At 39.4% G+C, this 24,128-nt stretch overlaps 1 protein-coding gene across 1 annotated transcript in view; it reads right to left on the minus strand.

The window, feature by feature from the left end:
- Window positions 1–505: 505 nt before the first annotated feature.
- Window positions 506–24,128, minus strand: part of COL19A1 (collagen type XIX alpha 1 chain) — a 198,092-nt gene continuing 174,469 nt past the window's right edge. Inside the window, 11 exon segments of the mRNA XM_050893865.1 lie at window positions 506–677; window positions 915–992; window positions 7,625–7,780; window positions 9,700–9,766; window positions 10,704–10,729; window positions 10,732–10,873; window positions 16,548–16,592; window positions 16,748–16,783; window positions 18,392–18,454; window positions 18,563–18,607; window positions 21,803–21,847. Of these exon segments, the coding sequence (XP_050749822.1) occupies window positions 541–677; window positions 915–992; window positions 7,625–7,780; window positions 9,700–9,766; window positions 10,704–10,729; window positions 10,732–10,873; window positions 16,548–16,592; window positions 16,748–16,783; window positions 18,392–18,454; window positions 18,563–18,607; window positions 21,803–21,847 (840 nt within the window). The 3' untranslated portion in view covers window positions 506–540.

Consider the following 24,128-nt stretch of genomic DNA (forward strand, 5'->3'; position numbering starts at 1 on the left):
AACGGTGGGTAGCGTTTGTAGTGCACGACACGGACCTGGTTCAGAGCCTCCTCGAGGGACGTGAACGTTTAGTCTAAACAGAGTTCCCAGCGCTCCAGCTCAGGTCCCGCATTTGCCATGAACGGGTACGCTTTAAAACTTCAGAAATGCATTTTCTCCATTTAAACTTCACCAGCAGCAAGAAAAATAAAGCCAGCTTACACACTGAGGCATACATACTGTCTTAAGGTATAATAAAATATTTTTTGTTTGAAGAAAAAAGCTTATGAAAATTATTTGGGCCTATTTTCTCCTCTAAGCAAAATAAATATGAGAAACGTAACACATGGAATGCACTCTGGAAAATATACGTCATCATTTCATAATTATGACACTGCAAATAACATAGAAAAAGGCTCAATTCTGCGCCTTATAAATTATCTATATACCATGCAGTGTCAAGGGAAAAAAAAAAATGCACCCAATATTTCAAAGGTTAAATTAACTTATTGAGAGGAGTGAAAAGTGACTGTGAACCCAAGTGTCTAGGGGAGAGGGTTTTTATTTCCCGCTGGTGCGTGACCGAGTCTGTGATACGTGGTAATAGCAATCTGCTGGATTGCATCTCCCATTGGGTCCAGGTGGCCCCTGCGGTCCGGGTGAGCCTGGCGTTCCCGGCGGGCCTGGCAGGCCAGTAGCTGGTAAAACAAAGTCAGAATTAGCAGAGTCCTCGCCAGAGCGCGCGCAGTGCCCCGCGTTTCATCACCGACAGTCAGCTGCACGCCAGCTCATCCGCGAGAAGGCAGGTGGCTCTGACCTCACGCCACGACCAAGCTCGGGAGGAAAGGCACGGGTGCAAAACCGGCGTGAAAACCAGGAGAAAGGCCTGTTAGTTCATAAATAACAATAGCAGAAATAAATCTGGAGACTTGTACCTTCAGGGCCAGGTGGTCCAGGGTTACCGGGCAGTCCAATTCCAGGCTCGCCTCTTTCCCCTTTCTGTCCTCTATAACCTACACAGAATAAAGATATGAAAATAAGAGCGTCCTCTTATTATAAACAGTGATCTTCCATATATCTTGTTGACAGGAAATTAGCAAGAGAAATGTAATTGGGAAAACACATGCTCACTTCTTTTTCTGAGACTGGTATTTTTTTCTGAGACAGCTCTTATGTTTCTAAGTTCCTGCTGGAAAATACGAGCATTTCTAGCAGTAACTGTTGCATCCTCTGCCAGAGGACTCTCGCTATGTTCACTAGCTGGACCCTTCCCCTAGATTTTAAGTTACCTTCCTGAAGTTCCTCTAATAAAGAACCAAATGCGTATTCTGCTCCAGCGTTACCTGTTTGATGAAGTGATGTAAAGCACCAACCCAAAGGCCACCTGGAGTCTGACCAGCCCTTCTCTGATAGCCCGCAAACTGAGCGAGACTTCGCCCTCTCCGCTCTGCATAAATCTTTACGTCTGCACTTTTTAGACTGTAAACTGGTAGTTGTATGCTTAGATATTCCCCTGTATGCAAGAGAAGACCCACTCCCCCCCCAGCATTACACAGCTGCCCTCACGTGGAATGAGGCTTCTTTAGAGCTTGTGCAGATTTCGGGTTCTAGCATGCAAGGCCTACACACCGTTAACAAGGTGTGATCACCAATTATACTTTGAATATTTGTGTTCGTTTTCTTCACAGGCCATAGCTTTGTATTTATCTAAATAGCTTCAATCTTCTCAGGTGCTGCAACTCATGTCCAACCCCCGTTTCTTTTTCCTTAAACTGTTTGTAACAAGTTTTATTAGTTGGAAACCCTCTGGCTGCTTTAGAGCAGAGGACTCGTGGCTATCGGCATAACACTGCTTAATATCTCAAAGTTAAGAATCCATCTACAAATGTACCTTTTCTGTTTAGAACATGTAATTTATGTAGGACAGGGGATGAAGGCATTTTGAAAGGAACAAGTGACACCTGCCACAACCCCTTACTTTAAAAGGGATTATAAGGAAACCCTCTTCCGTCTCCAACACCTCTGACGTTGGCATGTAAGGTGACATATATTGAAGATTAGTTTGCCAACTTCTGGTCACATTTGGAATTAAATTTGTTCTGCTTCAGGGACCAGTATATTTCCAGTGTCGTGTATGCCATACAATAAACTTCCTCTTGTGAGAGCTGCAATTTAGTTTGAGTTAAAAGAGAAGAGTCACGGCTGACCAGTCAGCATGGTGGTATCAATCCACCTGATGTCTCAGGAAGATTAATGGGCACTGGCAGATGGACGGCAAAGGCTGTCTTGTCAGTGTACTGCGGTCTACGGCAAGACTGGTACTTTACAGGACAATCCAGAAGGAAACTATTGTAAGTGCTGTGGGTACCCATTCAGGGTTGTTGCGACAGACACAATGCAGTAGGAATGGTATGCGGAGTATTCAAGCTTTCCGTTAAACACAAGCTCATTATACACTTCGGTAGAAAGTCTATTACCTGTTGCAATCATTCTAGGTTTCAAAACAGAGCATCAATTATCTTACTCTTCTCTCAGCACCCCAACAAGGAAATTACAGTGAGGCAAACACATTAGAAAATGCATGCAGAGTGACATGCATAACATAACAAAAGGAAGTCAACTGTTTAAAAGCTCACAGAGAAACAATATTAATCATGCATTCTGAGTTAACTCATTCACTGAGTTAAGCGGAATTGTACAAGGCATATATGCACACAAGCTATAAAGACTCAGAAAAGGGAATATGCAGGTGTCTGTATTCAATTGTGAATCTTGATTTTGCTCTTTAATGACCATAGTAGTATTTATAACTACATCAAGTTGGTTTACTCTGAAAATCTCACGTAACGCATAGTAGTTGCTACTGTTTGAGAAGCTCAATCATACAACCACAGGATCTATTACATTTCCTATTTATTATATGTATCTCTATGTTTCTTAATTTACAAGATAGTTACAGTACATTTCTCACTACAAACCCAGTTAATTGTAATTTTACAAAGTAGTGCTACCACTAACCATTTGTTTTGCATTTCTTTAGTTATGGGGAAAAGAGAGAAATCACATTTACGATATATCACATTTACAATCTCCATGATAACCATTACTGCAGGTATCTGAGACATAACTGAAAAGGGACTGAGAAAGACTGAAAGATTCTGTAAACATCACTGGAATTCAAGACAATAAGGAAAAAAAAAAAACCCACAACAGGACAAAGAACAGCCTGCCAATGCAAATATATGATCCAGGGTAGTGTAAACCATTACTGGCTATATCTGAATACACATGCAAAGGTGTAGTTTGTACACAGTGGCAGGTAAGTTCTGTTGACACTGAAGTTTAATACAAAAATTCCCAGATATCTTTTCTAAAAATAAGGCTTTATTTAACAGGGTGTAAGCATATCAGTAAACAGGCCTATAAGTAAACAATCCGAACAATGTAATGTGTAATTCTGGCAGGAAAATATTTGATTTTTAATGAGGTATATTTTGCTCAGAAGTAGGGCCATGATTACACTTCTATATCACCTTCCCTCTGAGCTTAAAGTGACAAACTCGTACACAATCAAAGGAAAATATTACCATACACAAATCAGATTTTGATTTATTGTTTTTAACGTAAAGGCACATATAAGATGCTGTCTATTTTTACTGGTAGAATTACAATTCCAGTAAGAGGTACCTGCTTAATTCAAAAGGTGACTGCTTTAGCAAAACCTTTCACTCGGGTTCCAGAAGTTTTGTTGTGATTTCTGCAACCCAAAAATCGTAGTATGTAAACATGTACCCAACATGGGTAGTATAGTAAACACTTGGTAGCAGTATTTAGCAAGTACGTGTTCAAACAGATAAGCTTTCTTCTGCTCATAGATGAGTGGTGATAGCTACAATACAGCTCTCGGTTTGGTGCTCTTCACAAACATCAGTCAGAAGCATCGCTACCCCAACACCCTCAGCTCTACTGGGAAATGACACAAATTCATGTCTATGAACTTGGAGGTAAAAAGTTCTCCCATTTAAACAGCTCCAAAAGGTATTCCACCTATATCATGGAGACCCTCTTCCACTTGCATGGATAATGCAAGCACCTGAAACTATCATGTCAAGTATCTAGAGAAATCCGAGGTTCTTTAATACAAATATGAGGCAAACACATTACCACGACAGGGAACAATGAGACCAAAGTATCCACTGTGTTTTACTGTGCAAATACTCTGCGTTCTTAAAAACAAACAACTGCAAAGCAACAGGAAGGGTGCTAAAAGCAAGCCCTCTCATCCAGCTTCCAGTGCATATTCTGAATTCCTTCTGTGTGTTACAGCCCTCTTAGCTGAGAGGTAGTAGCTGGGTTTGAAATCGAAGTAAAACAGGTTAACTTCTCCCTCCACAACAAAGAACATTTTACAGGAGGCAACGCTTGAAACCAGTGCAGCTATTTCAGAAGAGTGACTGTGTCTGGACAACATCCACTACAATGGGTTCCTGATGTCAGCCAAGGTTTCTACGTGCTCCCACCATACAAATTACTAATTATAATAAGAGACACAAAGTTTACAACAGAGATTAGCAATAAAGATAAGGAACTTTCACTATTCATCACATGGTGTTTTTCTTTCCTGAGCTGTGATGTTTGATTCCTCGAGGTTACCATGAGTTATGAGGACCTATAAAAAAACTCTTGTTTCCTTAATTTGATAGAAACGGTGAAGTTTAACTAAGATGAAATCTTCTTTTCTCTATTGAGAAAAAAACAATAGTCATATTAACATAAAGGATCTCTGGATTGCAAAATTATCCCAAGGTGCATTTGCTCTAATGGACTAAAATTCACTTACTATTATAGTTTTAAAAATCCAATTAAGTCAGTGGAGTTAATTGATCTAGATCCTCTAACACATGACAAGTTGACTGACTGCAAATGGATGACATTGCTATAGCTTGTCTATAAAGTCTTGAAATAAACTTCCTGTTTCTCTACGAGACATTAGCATCCTTTAAAACACAAACAGTAAACAAGTTCCTCTGCTCCTCCTTAAGCACATGCTGTACATTTCACTGGTAACACTGCCTCACAGAATCAGCTTGCTGATGCACATGCCATAGGTTATTTTTTTTTTAAATGAAGAAAAATATATATAAAAATCTTCCAATCATTATTATACAAAGTCTGTTTAAATACCAATTGCATGTTTCATAATTTAAGTTGCAATTCTTTGTTGTTTTTTGTTTGCATGCTACATTTTTATTGAGACCATCCTATAAAATCAAAATTATTTGTACCTGAACCACTGGGAAGTACCTGAGGTACACTATGAACAACCTTGCTGAAGGCCAGCAGGTAACAATACTGGACTTCATTAGAAATGAATGACTCTATGCCCAAGAGTCTAGCAATTCCTTAAATACACTTTTTGAAGACCATGACTACACTTCCAGAAGTTAGTATCTATGTTTTCTGCTTCCGGGACTAACCCCTAGCTATTGGTTTGATGTGCAGAAGGAGGCTCTGGTGGAATCCAGCCAGGTCATACCAGACCAGTTCCTGGGGGAACTGGCACCACAGTCAAGGCGTACGGAGGGACCCCTGCGAAGCCACAAGTTAAGTTAAGCACCTCCTCGGACGCACAGTGACACCTGCCTTTCCCGCTGGCTGGCTCTAGCAGGCTCTCTGCTCAGCGTGCAGCATCACAAACAGGCTCTGGAGATGTTCGTAGAGGTCCTGTTAATTGTTCTCCGAAAGTACCTACTTCTTTTCACTGGCTGTATTGGACAAGTGATTATTTCACTCTGCCAGCCCAGATGTGTATTACTGCACACAGCAAAACCCCAGAGCTGGCAATCTGGGCTACACCCAAGTAAGAAATATAATAAGGAGTATCTGTCAGTCCATACCAAATGCGTATTATGACTTGGGCACATGTGCACACAGCATGCTACCTTGATGGTCTCAGCCACACATGCACGTAACATGCTTCTCCAAGAAGTCTTGTCTGCTGTGTCTTTTATGGCTGAAAATAAGCTGGAATGTGGAAGGATACTTTTCAATCTGCTCAGAGATTTGAATTGCTTTTTACTGTTGGCACAAAACAATAACACGCACAGGCACAACTGGGAAAGGCATGAAGGGTATTTGTAAGTGTGCTTCTCTCGCAGGACTATCTCTTACTCAGAGTGTAAAAAGGAGGCAAGACAAGTTTTTGGTTTTCTTTCCTTGGAAGTGTAATTTCATATAACTTTTGATGTATCAGAGAAGTAAATGCTTCTCACTTAGCTTACCTTTTACTAATCAAAAAAGAGTATTGAGCATATCAGTAAAATAAATGGAAATCCTGCGTACATGGGGCACTACTTTTACTTAAGTATAAGGCATGAAAAAGCAGCTTTATTTTTTTTTCAAGCATAGCTATCATCTTTACTCTTGACGCTCACTAGCTGGAAATGAAGCCTAGTACAACGTTCCACTTCCCAGAAGCATCTGAGACTATCCACCACATACATCATCATTGAACAATCTGGCACTGACATTGAAGTTGACTGTTTACAGTGATCTGAATAGTTAGGTAATGATGAAGTCAGTGTTGTAAGATTCTAAGCCTTTTATTGTTTTCCTTGATCCTTTATTCTTGTTCTTCTCATTCTGAGCTCATCACATTTTTCAAGCTTCTGTCAGGGGTTTGCGCTTATCAATGTTAGTAAGTCTTTATTCTTCCGATAGCTTTAGGATCCACACATCTTCAGCTTTGCTCTCATGTTCTTCATTCCAGTCTGACTTGCTCTGACTCCAGAGCAGACCAAACTAACAAAAGATAATAAAGAACTACCTACAGATAAACTGCAAATTACATATTACCCACCCACAAAATATTATTAATCTATAAACTCTTTTTTCCTTTTATTCTCTTCTCCTCTTCCTTCTAATCTCTGAGAGGCTGACTCTACAGTAGAGCACAGCTACAATGAGCCTGGATCCCTTGAAGCTAATTTTGCAGTGAAAGACAGTTCAGTGAAACGAGAGTCCTATACTGTCCAAATGCATTGCAATGTACAAATTACTGTTTGGGGTATAATGAAAAGCTGATTACTCTGAAACTGATTTGTGAAAATAGATTATTTCACTGTAAGAAGAATTCATGTGGTAATATTTCAGTTTTCACTGCTTCTTAAAGAATAATATTTGCCTTCAGTTTTTCCTCCCTTGTGTTGTCTCAGGATCAGAGCTGAGAGCACTCAGATTTAGACATCAAATTTTGTTTCTTAAATAAGATGGTCTCTCAATACGGAACAGGATCTAAATAGTTACATTAGAGTGCTGGCACAGTTTTTCTTCCTTGTTGAAGTATTTTGGAGAAAAAAAAAAACCTGCTACAGTAGTCTAGATATCTGTCAGCTTTAGATATCTGTCAGTAATTAACTTTATCACTTATTAGAATAAAATGCACTGATTAGGAGTTTTTAATCAGTAAAATCCACACATTTACTATGGGTTAATATTTAGATCTAGTCTGGAAAAAACATAAGTACAGTTTTAAAAGTTAATCATTAGGAAGCTAGATAGGTAATCCTGGCTTATTTCATAATCATTAGCAAGTGTATAAAGATTTCAAGATACAATTCGCGGGAACATTTTTTGGAATTCCTACCTTGAATTCCACGTTCTCCTGGTGGCCCTGGCAAACCATCCTTTCCCGGTGGCCCTGGTAACCCATCTTTTCCTGGGGGCCCTGGTTTTCCATGAGCTTGGGAGGCAAGCATTGCAGCAGGCAGCTTCAGCTGGGATACAAACTGAGCCATCCTTTCTTCATTAACAAAGGACGCAAGAAAACGTGGGTAAGAAATCTGCTAGCAAAATACGGGAAAATAAATAAAACCCAAAGCCCCAGCTAAAGTAAGTTTCTGGAAGTAAGGTGTTTAATCCTTCTAAATGCCAAGGTATTAAATGCTGCCATAAGTACCGAGGCCTTCAGTTCCAGCTCAGAGTCATGTCTGAGTCTTTGAAGACATGTCCTTCCCTTTGAAATAATCTGAACGAATTTGTACTAAAGTTTCTATTACTACTCTCTTTTACTAATGTATTCCAATATTTCAAATGACTTCTGACTCCTGTTGATGCAATTACTTAAAATACATGAACACAGAATAATTAGTACTTAACACCCCTATGAAGGGCTACCTTATACATTTGTAACTCATTAAGTTGCAAAGTAGAGCTTAAATACTGCGAACAGTTCTTGGAATGTACTGAAACCCTGAAAACAGTTGTGAAAAAACCTATAAGTGCTCAGCAAACATTATTAATTGCAGAGATTTCAGCATGAACTGTTCATGCTGGTGGAATAAAGTGCACTTGGTAACATTTCAGTGTTCCTTAGAGGTAGACAAAATAGGTACTAACCTTGAATCTGTCTCATTTATACTGGATTAAAAAACTTAACTAAGCATTCCACAATTTAGCAGGTATTTACTGTGGTGGAGTTTTAAGATTTAAGAAAAAAAAAATTAAAGAGAAGAGTGGGCATCAAACAAAAAATAAGCAAGGTGACAGAAAATAGGCAAAGTGAAACAAAGCCAAAAATAGAAGATCTGTGGGAACACTAGCGAGGTGTAGAAAATGGAATAGCTATAAAGACAAAAAACAATATTCCCTGTAGGCAGGACACCTTTTAATACTTTCTTTTTACGAATAGACTAAATGCTTGTTACCATTTCATTTGAATGGGAAAAGGAGGTAACTTCAGCCAACAAACTGCTCTTAAAATACATAGTAGGTTGAGCTCCTAAGGGGTAGCAGTCTGGGGAAAGGTGAAAATGCACAAAACGATAGCCTTGTTATAAAGTGAAAAACTGCCTGAACAGTTTAAAAAGTCTCAAGCTTTATATGGTTTCTTTTATCCCTAAAAGATAAAAGGTTTTGTATCCACAAATATTAATGACAAAATAGCTAAGCATATTGCAGATGTAAGAAATGCATTTTGCAATGGAAGAGAAGTTACTGTTAAGAGGTGTTTGAGCAGAAGCTTGTTTCAGATACCTACCTGAGTCACAGCTTTTCAACCCTGACTAAGAAAACGCTGGGGAAGAAAAATATTTCCTTTTCAGAGTAAGGACACACCTAAGAAAGCTTACATAGTACAAAGGCCTTGGCTGAATCTGGTACTTGCCTAAAACTGTGCCAGAAGATGCTGGTCTGCAAGGGAGCTTTGGAGCTCAGCAGGGGTGTTTGCTGAAAATGCACAGCAGTTTAGACCTGCATGACTGAAAGCTGTCAAGCCTTTCTCTCATTTAGATAGTCATCCACTAAGTGGCCAAAATAATTAGACATTTCTATTGTCTCCACTTTAATAAATCTTCAATGTCTTAATGATACATTGTAGATACATATGTATCTGCAATAATATATGATACATACATGTATCTACAATGATACATACATATGTTTGCTATTATGATTTGGAGCATAATTTTATGCTTTTAATGCTAATCTTTTACATAAGGAAATACTCTGGTTAACAGATACTATAATTTATAATTGTTTGAACATAATTATATTAAGTAGACTAAACAACAGTTAAACATAGCTACAGCAACAAGGCAGCTGCTAAGTCCAATGTAAGTTAGATGACATGTAAAGAAATGTATATAAAGGCTGTAGGGATGTAAAACATTTAGAAAAGAATTTAAGATTTACATTTAGTTGTATAATACTTCATTTTCTTACCTTCAAAAACCTTAAGAACCTCTTGTTTAATGTAATTTTTTATTTCTTCAAGTGAAACTGTATCAGCCTGATGAAGGAAAAAAGGTGATATGTATCAGAAGAAACATAAAGACGGCACTTTATGAAGCTATAAAAATAAAAAAATGCTGAAATTAGCATTAAAAACATAAAGCTTTCACCAAAAATTAAATAGTTTAATATAATTGTGTTATTTACTTAACTGCAAAGGCCACTTTATTGCAAATACATTACAGTATTATAAAGACCACTAACACCATGAAGTGGAAGAGGCACTCCTAACTGACAAGATGATCAGCATGTTATGTCTATGGAAATTAATTTGCGTAAGACAGTAAGGATGTCCAGTGACACTGCTATGCTTTACTCGCCTTTTGCATAACATTTGCCAACTTCTCACTCCCTCTAGGGACTAACTGCTTTGATGCACAGCCGACGAACTAGAACTTGCATCACAGGACCAATAACTTCATTGGAAAAGTTCTTTAGAGCTTTATCCTATCTGACTTAGGGTATAAAGAACCCATAACATGGATGTGTGCCTGTGCGCACATGGAGACAGACCAAGATATCTACAACTAACAGGCAGCATTTCATTGTCTTTTTAAATGCTGATTTCCCTTTTATTGAGAATCATTTTTGTCTGCCTCCTTTTCTTTCTCAGTTGCAAAGACTTACATTTTAGCTCTTAAGCTTATGAAAAACTTTAAAATTAACAGTATTGAGTAGCCGTATTGATTTGTCGGGAGCTAAAGGAATAAATAAAGTTTATCCATAGCACATATTTAAAAAAAAAATTTAAAATAACTGCTTGATCACCTGCGTATATTTTTTCCACCTCTTAACTGAACACTGAAATTATTTCAGAGCTATCTTAGTTTTTCTGATACTGTGGTATCGCTCAGTTGAATTTCCACTGCTCAGCGCATGCTACCTTCACGTCGTCTGAATTTGCAAGCAACCAAGGAAAACTTGTATTTACTTACTGGAAACCCTGGGGGTCCTGGTGAACCGGGGGACCTTGATGACCCGGTGATCCTGGATAGCCTCTGTCTCCTGGTGGCCCAATAGGACCCGCATCTCCCTTTTCTCCTGATAGGCCAGGTTTCCCTCGTTCGCCTTGTGGACCTTTGTCCCCTGGAATACCCTGATCTCCCTGTGTAAAATAAAAGCGGAAGGAAAACCATCGCACACAGTGGAACAAACTAGGAAAAGTCACCCGTGCATGCTGAAGAGAAAATCCTTCCCTGTTCAGAAATAGATTTTATGAGTCATGCAGGGAAGCTGATTTTACAGGCTAACCCTTGTCTCTGAAAACACAGCAAGTAACATTTTGTTTTCTTACACTTCTAACGTTGAAGTCAATGACAAAAATTAGCTTGACTCTGTAACCCATTTTTCAAGGACAGAACTTGGGTACAGAAAGTTTATAGCCCTTATACAAGGATCCAGAAATGTCAAATATGGCATAGGTAGAATTTAGGTGCTCAAATTCCCCCAGGCACATGGCATCAGGCTTTTTTCTGTAACTTTCTCTAGAAGCCTAGTATTTTATTTCTGCATGTATACAAAATTTCAGTTAATCAAAGAAACAACAAACACACAAATCCATTTATAACAACTGAATTCCTTGCAAACAAAATAAATTAAAGGTCAATATTCTGGCGAGCAACAGCTTCCATCATGGCTGAACTGGCATTTACATTTGTTTTATTTGTGAGGAATTAAATCTTTTAGAATCACTTAATGTATAAGCTGTTAGTTCACAAGAACTACAGCTGTGGAGCAGAGTGCCACAAGTCACACGTTCAGATTGTAAATGAACAGCTGGCAGTTCTTAAGGGTCACTGACTGCCCTTGCTGCATCACTTAAGCTAATGTTAGGCTCCACCGTAAGCAGCAAACAGCACCAAGAATTGACTACATCATTACTAGATAAATCCAGAATCTACATTTATGAAGGGTGAATGAATGGAATTAATTGCATTCTTAATCTACAGCAAGAGCTGGTAAACTGTACTCAGATCTGAAACATCATTGACTGATAAACCAATAAAAGTGTAGTTATATTCTTAAGTCATATTTACATGACATGTAAAGATTGAAAAAGAAAGAAAGGTAAGGATGCAAGTAGGAGGTTGTATACCATTTTTATCACCTATCTGTCCTCCAATCTGTATGATTTCCAGTGAGTTAGAGCTTATTACTGACTATAGCTAGGCTTCACTACAAAGACCACTGTAACTTGCGATGTTTTATTGCATTAACTGAAACTATAATGCGTTCCCAATTGGAGTTTAAATTGCCCTCAGTAAGAGTAAAAAGGATCTGAACTCTGAAAGTCTACCACAAGAAAAAAAAACAAGTGTCAAAAATCTGAGACCTCATCATCTCACACTTATAATTTTAACCTCTGTGGTGCGTTGACCTTGGCTGCCTACCAGGTACCCACCCAGCTGCTCTCTCACTCCCCCTCCTCAACAAGACAGGGGCAGAAAATGAGATGAAAAGCTTGTGAGTCAAGATAAGGACAGGGAGATCACTCACCAATTATCACCAGGGGAAAACAGACTGAACTCTGGGAAGATTAATTTAATTTATTGCAAATTAGTAACAGAGCAGGATAGTGAGACCTTCCCCTCAACCCATCCCCTTTCTTCCCAGGCTCAGCTTCATTCCTCACTCTTCTACCTCCTCCCCTCAAGTGGTGCATGGGGATGGGGAATGGGGGTGCAGTCAGTCCTTAACACTTTGTCTCTGCTGCTCCTTCCTTCTCACATTCTTATCCTGCTCCAGCGTGGGGTCCTTCCCATGGGATACATCTCCTTCATGAACTGCTCCAGCGTGGGTCCTTCCCACGGGCTGCAGTTCTTCACGAGTGGACTGCTCCAGTGTGGGTCCCCCATGGGACACAGTTCCTGCCTAAAAACCTGCTCCTGTGTGGGCTTCTCTCCACGGGCCACAGGTCATGCCAGGAGCCTGCTCCAGTGTGGGCTCTTCATGGGCTGCATCTTCCTTCGGCACATCCACCTGCTCCAGCATGGGGTCCTCCATGAGCTGCGGGATGGATATCTGCTCCACCATGGTCCTCCATGGGCTGCAGGAAGACAGCCTGCTTCACCATGATCATCTCCACAGGCTGCAGGGGAATCTCTGCTCCAGCGCCTGGAGCACCTCCTGCTCTCCTTCTTCATCGACCTTGGTGTCTGCAGAGTTGTTTCTCTCATGTTTTCTCATTCCTCTCTCCCAGCTGTTGCGCAGCATTTTTTATCCTTTCTATCACATAGGCAGTACCAACGTCACTCATGGGCTCAGCTTTGGCCAGCAGCAGGTCCGTCTTGGAGCCGGCTGGAATTGGCTCTGTCTGACATGGGGGCAGCTCCTGGTGTATTCTCACAGAGGCCACCCCTGCAGCCCCCCTGTTACCCAAACCTTGCCACGTAAACCCAGTACAACCTGTCAAACTGCTAACATGATCACATAGGGAAGTCAGTGTGACACAGAAACAATCTCAGTGTGATTACGTTCATTGTATTTCTCTTAAAAGACCTATCCTGCCAATACGGCAGATGCCTGATTTCCAGTTTTAGTTTCTGGGCATTAATACTTTGGGCAAAACTCTAAATATGCAGCATATGAATGACTTTCCAACAAACACACAGCTAATTTAGCTATTCAGTAGAAAAAAGACAAGATATGATGTGATACCCAAAAGACACCTGTAACCCTTGTCAAAGACTCACAGATTTTTAACAGTCGATGGGAGCAGGAAAGGGAGCATATGTGCATCGGGGGAACTGGAAGAGTAATGTTCTGACAGAAGAGGCGTACCTTTTCAGGTTTCTATAAATTTTAAGATTTATAGGAAAAAGTGTTCTGTCCTGCATACAGCTGTTGTATCAGGATGTGTATTGCAACACCTTGAGAAATTCAGGGCAAAGGAAGGATTCTGATTGAGAAGCAGAACTTTTGTAGTCTGCAGGGAAGAGGCTCTTTCCTGGCCTTAACAAAGTTTTTGCATCCAACCTCCATCTCCTACTTCACTCATAGCAACCTGAAACATTATAAAATTGAAGAACAACTCCTGTTCTACCGTATGTTATTGCAAAACTTGAAAGAGGTATAGCCTTTAATATAATTTTTAGTTCAGTCACTTTTTTGGAGACTGAAGTCCAGTATAGGGAGCCACCAAACACACCATTTTGTCTGATAGTGCTTTCAAATGAGATCACACACACATGCATGCACCCACATATATAAAAAAAGCTGTCTGAAGATTACTATATTTACAAGAAGCCTTCATTAAAAATGTATTTAAGGCATAAATAGACATACATAATTTCTCAGGTTTATAACCCTGCAGAGTAGGTATGGATAGCTATTCTACTAGAAATAAAGAAAAATACAGGTTTCTCTAAGACCATGGTGCTATGGCAGTGTGAAGCTGATCCTGGGATTGCTTTTCTTCTAAATGATTCCCATTTTACGGGCTGCCAACGTGTAGGAGGCAGATCAAATACAGTCACTTTTCAAACAAGCATTTTTTTAACTGTCTCCAGTGTTTTCTTTGTGTTTGGAACAAACTCCTTGTAAAAATTCATAAAACTAGGTCGTATCTTCCTCCAGATTCCTCTTTAAACTCTCCTTCACTATGAATTGTACGAAAAACAAAGTAGGACATCTGTGTTTTGCGATCTCTGCCTACGGTGCTGATTTATTCAGTCCTCCTCCTTTCTAGTGCTCTCCCATCTCTTGCATGTAATCTTGTACTAAATTCTGTGCAGAAGGAACTATTGTTGTGCCTGGGTTTCTACATGCTCTAGTCCAGCGGGCTCCCTGTCTGTGATCAAGGTATGCAGATAATAGCAATAAATGAGCCAGCCACTAGTACTTTAATCTGTTGTTCAAATGACTTGAAAAGTGTATTTCTGATTGGTATAAACCACTTGTTTTCAACTGGTTTGTTACTCAGTTTATAAAGTAGTAATAACAGCAGTGTTTAGACACTCAAAGGATGTATAAGATTATTTCAGCCTAGATGACTACTTCCTTCTTAAAATGGGTCCTACAAGGATATGCTTACATTAGACATGAAAACCTCAAGAGTTTTATTCTGTCCTTCCAATTTTAATGCTTTTCTGTAATTGCAACAGCTGGTCTCAAACTGAAGGAGTACGCTGTATAGCAGTAATAAGAATGGCTACAAGAAAACCTTGACTTTGTGTTATTTTCTGTAATCACCGCAATCTCTCTCAGATGCAGGTCTGTAATACCTGATCCAGAGGGGGGAAAAAAAAAAAAATCAACTCCAACTCCCCCAGTGATCTCTTATCTGAGATGCAGACTTCTGCTGTGTATTTCGCTGTTATTTCTTAGGCAGATCGCCCCTTGTTTTCAACAAACCTTTTCTTTTCCTGCAGAATTGTAAGGAACAACTGACAGCTTTCTGAAAACTGTATTCAGATACTGCATTGGGCATATTTATAACTTTCCTGTTATAAAAGGTTGTGAGAGATTTTGATTATCACTTGAGACAAAAATACTTCTGGAAATGGATTTATTTTTTAACATATATCTATATATTTCTTTTATTTATATATATACACACGTGTGTGTGTATATATATTTATTTATTTTACTCTGTACAGAGACAGCTAGATCATGACATGTTTGCCAGTGATCCTAGAAGTGAGAGCAGATTCAGGCATCTGTGAGCAAACATATATCCATATTTACATCTACAGCAACATGTACACGTGTGTATGTATGTACTCTGTCACCAATGAGACTGGAATAAATACACCCTCTTCTCTTACCCTGAAGCTTCCCAAGTTTCACTCTGATGAAGCAAGCTAAGGCTGTGTCTCTGTCTCTCTCAGACTTTCAACATCCTCCTCCCTGTCAGTATGTTTCAAGGTCATGCACTTACAGGTCCAGCCTCCTCTTCTGCTTGTATATGTACAGTACTATTTGCAGGGCATTGAGATAGGTTAACACTGAGAAGGTCAAGGCTGAGTGGTGTAATGCAGTACACAGTAGGTGGTACAATAAGAAGGTTCTTACATTTTATTTGTGTCCTTAAAAGCAGAAACAGAACACTGCAAACAATTTTTGTAAGGGACAATTATCGTAGTAATGGTTAAAACCTCGTGTCTCCTCAGTGTCATAAAGCAGCATTTCCTTTTCTAGATTACACAGGGAGGTGCTTTTCTGATTCATCAAATAATTGTGGTATCAATTGGATTAGGACATCAGGGCTTTAGCAACGTTATAACAGGAGAAGAGTATACGCTAGGATTTTCTTTGCTCTAGCAAAATAAAGATCATCTCTCACCTCCTGTAATAATTCCTGTCCACCATGGTCTTGTTACCATGAACAGAACTGTCTAAACATTTTGGGAAGCAGTAAGGTATTGCATTGGCATTCCTGCTGCCTAAGTGTAACAAGCTTGTTTTATACAAAACATGATTTGTGTTTGTGACATACAAAGATCCCAGGGATGACGATGGGGCAAGCTTCATAGCTTTTGCAAAGTTTGATAGCGTCACAACAGGATTAGTTACTTTCCAATTTTCAACCTGTTGATCAATTTACAGTGTCCAGGCCAAATGTGTTAGAAAGTCTATAAAATGTCTTTTTCTTCTAAATGCAGAAGCCAATTCAATTCTAATTCCTTAAAGTGGCGTCTAGGACTAAACCTCTTAGTTGTCTAAGAGACTGCTTGAAGTTCACAGGGAATTAGTTTCTTGGTTTTGCCTGAAAAATATGGGCTGATGAGGTGCTTAGATGCTCACTAAAAAGAAAAAAGTTATTAAAACAAGTGACTTACACGTTCTCCTTTGGGTCCTCTGTCTCCTGGTCTCCCCACAGCACCCTGAAAAATTGTTTTTGAAAAAAGATAAACGTATCACTTAAAGGCTTCTTTGTATATTCATCTGTTAGCAGAACTGAAAGCAATTGCCTAGGATTAACAGCTACGGTATCTATGAAGATTAAAATACACTAGTATGCAAAAGCATGTTTTCCTACCGGAGGACCTGGCAATCCATCTTTTCCATTGATTCCCTATAAAAAAAAAAAACACAAACCCAACAATTTTTCAATAAATATGCTTACATATATGCATTTTAAAAATATAAAGGGTAAAGTTCAATGTTTAGTGCTGGTATCAGTACATATTCTGAAGCTGCAGAGGCAGCAGTTCATGTGGTTACAATATAGAAATACTCACAAATAGTCTTGAGATGTGAAATAACAGAGCTCAGGGCAATACTGAACTGCAAGCACATTAAATTTGAGCTGAGAGCAGAGCAAAAAAAAAAAATCTTTGGCATCAAGATGCACATCAACTTTAATGAGCCCACAACTTTAAATGACAAGTTATATGGAAATTCTGCAAATGTGGAATATGGACCTGTACATGCACTTTTCCAGTCCCGGCTAGTCATTATACAACCATAGAAGAGATTTCTCTTATTCTAGATATTAGCCCTGATGCCCTATTACCCTTCTGCTGTTACAGAGATTACGTCTTAACAGTAAGTGGCCAGATCTACTCTTTGGTCCTTAGGACTCGTGGCACAGCACAGATTCAGCCTCCTGCGCTAAACAGATTTCCTTCCCAAAAGAGGGTGGTCTCATTCATACCACCTGCTGGAAACAGTCCCAGGCCCACGTTATCCCCTGAACTGGAATGCGGCATTATCTGAGAGTCCTAGTTGGCATGGGCCAAAATAACGTCAGAGAGTATGTTAACAATTGCACAATGCCAGATAACTGCAAGAGAATTGCTCTAGCACTGTTTAATTTACCAGGATATACATGGATCTGCATATGCAGCAAATTCACTGCTATTTCACTGAGTGAGAAAGAAGGACTTGCATGAGCAAAGACACGAGGAATATTTCCTTCCCTCTCATACTGCAAAGTGGAGTTTTGCACAGATTAGGCACCTTGGGCCAATTTGCTGCTGAAGTTACAGACAATGTCTCTTCTTTCAAGACAGAAGCGTAATGTGGAGACGTGCTGACAAACTCAAATGGTCTGCTTCTCATGCTTGTCCCCAAAACACCAAGCTTCAGGGGAGATAATGAGTTCTGCACTATCCTAGCTGAACCACTTCTAGAATATAAAGTAGGTTGTTTCAAACCAGCTCAGACAGTGCTGACTACACTGCTGTCACACTTTTATTAAATAAAGAGGTCAGATTAGACATATCCTAAGTGAACAGTAAATGCTTCAGCTGCAGTGTTGCATCACCTGTATACAGAAGAGTTACGAAGTTTATTCAGAGTCATGAAGCACATGCTTCTCTATCTAAACTGAAACAGAGAATGTATTTTGTCACCCCATCCTTTATAGACTGTGTTGAGTGTCTGGGTTAATATTCTCCTTCTGAAAAAAATATGAGAGGATCCTTTATGTCAACAGGATCCAAAGGACCCTCATAAGACCTTTAAAGGCAACATCTCAGTAACATTAACTATTAAAACATCACAATACCAGGAATTCTTGACTGGATGGTTAATATTGAGCACTGCAGCTCTAAGTGTTCTTCAGATGTTACCTAGCCTAACACAAAGCAGGATGTAATCTCATTTCTTTTATCAGAAGTTACAAACTAAGACGTATCCTTTTGTAATGAACATATATATTCAGTATAAAATTGCTTACTGGTTTTCCTTGTGGCCCTTCTGGCCCGGGGAAGCCTATATCTCCTATAGGTCCTCTTTCACCCTAAGAAAGAAGACAACACACATATAAATCTGCATGTAAAATCTTGCATTTGGTGTTTGAAATATTTGTGTATTATCATAAGAGTCCAGAACTCAAATCTGTACTTACAGGTTCCCCTGGCATCCCTGGGGACCCAGGAGATCCCGGCTTTCCCTGCAAAAAGAGAACATTATAAATTCAAATTACTAGGAAGCAAAACATAATTTCTCGTAGGTCAAAAATAAGAGAGGATATATATTTGAGTGAAATGTTCATGTTACTGTTCATTAAATGCTTTAAGAGAGGAAAAAGAAATATTTTACCAGATTTTTTTAATATTTGTGCCATGTTAATCTGGCTTTTGTGTACAACATAACTCATTCACTTTGTCTTCTTTACCCTTTCTGAATACTGAGATAATGTTTTCATGAAATTTTCTTTTACAACACCATGATTTCCTTCGAGAAGTCCCAGTCAGATCAAAGTTTATCACTGTATATGTGAAATCAAGATTTTTTCCTTCAGGTACTTCCTAGTCCTGATTTTTTTTTAAAGTGAGTTTATTACTGACTTAACGCCTTTTGCAAATTTTCTTCATGCTCTTTTTCAGCCACTTTTATTGTCGTTTTATGTTCAGCCTGCCAGAATTCACAATTCTTTCTCATGTCATCATTTAGATGGTGATTTTAAATGTCTTTTTTTTTTTTTTTTTTAAATGATGACTTGCTTTTAACAGCCTATCTGGTTCAGCCCCAGACAAGGATCTATTACCCTGAATCTACATTTCCCGGAAATATCCTTAGACCAGATCCTCAGCTGACTTGTACAAGTGAGGCATCTAACACATCAATGCCAGTGACAACTTCAGGAACAACAGGACTGAGGATTCATGCCGAGGAAATAGGCATTGGTGGCAATTCTTGCAGAATCTCAGTCCAAGCTTCCCTGATAATCCCGCTCAGCAAAAATCCAAAGCTAAAATGAGAGGTTTATATTCCCAAATGGGAAAAAGGGTCCACTATTCAATCTAGGGAATAATGCCAGGCAAGGAGGACAAATTCTCTTCCAGTAAGATATGTGGATATATTTCAAAACCTCTTCCTAGACTACTAAAAAATATTGTCTCTCATACGTCTATTAATTTGTTAATGAAAACTGCTTAGCATAAAATGTTAAAGCAAATAATTTATTTCAGTGGATTTTACTAGAATTAAATGTAATCAACAGAATGCAACTCCATCAGCGATGCAAGGAACTCATTAAATATTTCATATCCAGCTAGAATAGAGAGCAGCAAGAATAAGACTTGGAATGGCTTGATGTCCAAGTGGAGAGCAGTCATGAGTGGCCTTCCTCAGGGGTCGGTATTGGGACCGGTGCTGTTTAACATCTTTGTTGACATCCATGGTGACATGGACAGTGGAATTGAGCACTCCCTCAGCAGGTTTGCTGACGACACCAAGCTGTGTGGTGTGGTCGACATGCTGGAGGGAAGGGATGCCATCCAGAGGACCTTGACAGGCTTGAGAGGTGGGCCCGTGCGAATCTCATGAAGTTCAACAAGGCCAAGTGCAAGGTCCTGCACATGGGTCGGGGCAATCCCAAACACAAATACAGGCTGGGTGGAGAATGGATTGAGAGCAGCCCTGAGGAGAAGGACTTGGGGGTGTTGGTTGACAAGAAGCTCAACATGACCTGGCAATGTGCCTCTGCAACCCAGAAAGCCAATCGCATCCTGGGCTGCATCAAAAGAAGCGTGACCAGCAGGTCGAGGGAGGTGATTCTTCCCCTCTACTCTGCTCTCATAAGACCCCACCTGGAGTACTGCATTCAGCTCTGGGGCCCCCAACATAAGAAGGACATGGACCTGTTGGAGCAGAGGAGGGCTACGAAGATGATCAGGGGGCTGAAGCACCTCCCCTATGAAGACAGGCTGAGAGAGTTGGGGTTGTTCAGCCTGGAGAAGAGAAGGCTCCGGGGAGACCTTATAGCGGCCTTCCAGTACCTAAAGGGGGCCTACAAGAAAGCTGGAGAGGGACTTTTTGCAAGGGCATGTAGTGATAGGACAAGGGGCAATGGCTTTAAACTGAAAGACGGTAGATTTATATTAGTTGTAAGGAAGCAATTCTTCGCTGTGAGGGTGGTGAGGCACTGGAACAGGTTTCCCAGAGAAGTTGTGGATGCCCCATCCTTGGAGGTGTTCAGGGCCATGCTGGATGGGTCTTTGAGCAATCTGGTCTAGCGGAAGGTGTCCCTGTCCATGGCAGGGGAGTTGGAACTAGATGATCTTTAAGATCCCTTCCAACCCAAACCATTCTATGAACCTATCCAGTGGGAAATACACAGGGAATGAACAATTGTGATCATCCTAAACAGCTACTGCATTATTGATTCACAGCGTGAAATATATTTCAGAGCAACAAATTTTGAAACTCTTACATGGGCTATAAAACTCAGAGAAATACTTCTCTTTTCCCCTTAAATGTGCAATTTTACCTTGTTTTAGGAGAACTTAACTAAATTAAGCTATTTAAGCTGATGTTCTCTCTTGGAACTCATAGTAAATAGACTAAATCAGTGGCTAATGGAAATGGGAGCGCAGAGACACAAACTTCTCTTTATTTCATGAAACACATATTTATAATTTAAAAACAGCTCCTGAATGGATTGGTAGCTGCCCAAATTTAATAATAAAGGTATTTGCATATAAATAACTCCATATTGCCTCCTGAAATATGAATAAACTTTTTTATTAAACTGTGAATGCAATCTAAAGAAAAGTTGTCTTCATTTCCTTTAGGAACACAAATGAATAATTATAATTTCAATTTATCATTAGTTACATTTACTTTCACCTACAACAAAGTTTCTGGATGACTTTCAGAAACTTCTCTGAATACCACATGTAAATAGCTGACAAAGCATTCCCCTAAAGCAAATGTTTGATTGACTTGATATGCAGATCCTCGTGGATTGCAATAACTAAAGTTCATAATTTTTCTTTGTGATAGAAAGATGCTAAGAAATCTGTGCATGCCCAGGAACACAGAAAATGTCTTTATCTATATTAAACTGAGGCAATGAGAAGAATCTCATATGCTTTCTTAACTAAGCATATGCACCTTCAAATTCCAGCTATATCATGTATTCACACCATTCCCTCCTGTCATTTTAATAATAATATGAACCCTCAGTGGTATTAAAACTCTAACCTCTTTAGGAAAAACACATCATTTTCATACCTGCTTATAAAGCATTAGCCAAGTGCTGGCGTTCCACAAACAGTGATCGAGATTACAGCTCAGCACCTTGCTTGACCTGTTTTTTCAGCTTCTAACAAACTGAGTTTTCTTTAATGAATATACGTACTGGTGTCCCTGCTATTCCTGGCGTGCCAGCTGGTCCACGGTCACCCTGAAAAAAAGATAAACCTATAGTTAAATGGTAACACTCAAAACAGAAGTTTGTTTGTGGATTCCCATTAAAACCTGAGGAAGGATTATTTAGTGAACTGAAAATGAGGACAAAAGCCAGGCTCTGCTAAATGCTAATATTTAGCTCTGCCACTGACTCATTTTACAGACTTGAGCAAGTAACTTAAATCCTCTGTTTAGGTTCTCTTGTATAATGTCATAATTTCCATGCTATCCCTTATACTCTGCTTGAGGCCTTCCTTGAAAAGGGATGGAAAGTCCCTGACTTATCTGTAGTTTTCCAAATAATTATCATTTGTGGCCATGACAATGACCAAAATTCACATAGGGTAATTCACTATCATATCAACATCCCCATATTTAAGATGTATCTTTCAAAGAAGTTTTCACCTTCCTGCTACCCAGTCATCCATTTGCTGCAAGTCAGCATCCTCGATTTGCTTGTGCCATGGTCCTTTCAGGGCAAAGTTTCTCATTTTAGCATACAGCCACCGTTATCTATGCTTTAAGCTAAGACAACGGCTTTTGTGCTGGAGGTGATGAGTTATGGGCACAAATTCATCTTTCTCTCTTGAGAGGACTACAACCCAAAGCAGACAGATGGAGCTCACCAGTGGTAACACCCTACACAGTGAGATTTGCCCTAACCCATTGCTGACATGTATTGGTCTATAACACTACACTCTGCTAGTGTAACGCTGGTTAAAAATGTAAGAAAAAAATCAGCCTCCTAGTTTCTATAATCATGTCAGAAAAGCCCTGGCAAAGTTAAAGCCATACTAACAGAAGAATATTTTTGTGAGATGAGTTTATGTTACCTGGAACTGCTTTGTAAAAGCTCCGCCAACATAGCTACAGCCACGTTCTGTTGCGCAGAAGAGCCTCCAGAGATGTTTGGATTTCTGGTTTCTGTTCTTATACCTAATGCTGATTTGTCTCATTCTCATCATTTTGTTCAGGTAGCACAATGACAATGCTGGTAATTAGAAACACTGAACTCCATTACACAAAGTGTAGACAGATGACAAGTTAAATGTCTGACCTTGTGTCCGGAGAGAGAAGCTTGCTTACAGGCCACAGTTCAACCTCTCTTGCTCTGGAAGCTAAGAGAAGTCACTCAATGCAAGTTCACCCCTCAGTGAGGAACACAACATGCACCTCAGGAACACTTGAGCACTGAGTATCTGTAGCAGGGCATATTCACTGGAGCACTGCACTCTGTCCCTGTGGTTATTCTGGACCCAGAACTTGTATTGTGGCATTTTCCTACATGCTGGCTACGACAGTGAAGCTAGAAATTCCTAACACTTCCCTTGCAACTTCTTTTCTTTTAAGGGTTATTCTGGTCCTTTCAGCAATGCGATTTGCAGCACGGCTGCACAAACCACTGTCAGCACAGCTGAGGGAAGGGACATTTTACCCCGAGGACACAAAGTTCTTAAGCCAGTTCATGAAATTACCATGAAGTTACAGCCAACATTGTCTGTGGAAGATGGCATTCTGCTACACAGATGTACCTAATAGCTCTAAATTAAAAACCAGCATGCACTATACTGTTGGGACTGGCAAGCAGACTCTGGGATTCTGTTCATTTATTTGCACTAGAAATGTGGAATTTTGACCAAATTTAGTTAAGGAAAGGATATTTTTACTTTGGGAAAGGGCCAAACACTCACTTAGCTTGTTTATATGATCTGCTCCATTGCTTATTCCCTTTATTTAATTCTTGTCCCCACTTTGTCTCAGTTAGACCTGTAATATCTCCCTGTGTTTGTTCATTCTGAAATCAGACTAGTCTTTAATTGCTTGTAAATTGTAGTTTTCCAGAGCAAGAATCATCTCATGTAATTTAAACATCTAGTATAGACATCTACCTTAGATCTTGTCACTCCCCACTCTCTGCACAAGTAGGAGTAATGCACAGTGATATTGAGAGAGAAACTTTTCATTTACATTGCTTTTTGATGAAAAATAAGTTTCAGTAAACTATTTTTGTATGAAGTAATTGAATAACATGTAATTAAAAAAGCTGAATAAATACTCCATAAAAAAAAAAAATTACTCTTTCTTCTCCTTAAATTTAGAAGATAGGGGCAAAATCAAACTGTTCTCACTACCAGAAAACATATTTACAGGTTTTTTAATTTCCCCACTGAATTTTTTGTACTTTGCCATATTTAGAAACAAATACCACAATCTTGACATTTTTAGCATTTCATGACAAACTTTTCTCTAAATTCTTATCAGCCTCCACAAACAGT

The sequence above is a fragment of the Gymnogyps californianus genome, chromosome 3, assembly GCF_018139145.2.
Source record: "Gymnogyps californianus isolate 813 chromosome 3, ASM1813914v2, whole genome shotgun sequence".
Classification (NCBI taxonomy): Eukaryota; Metazoa; Chordata; class Aves; order Accipitriformes; family Cathartidae; genus Gymnogyps; species Gymnogyps californianus.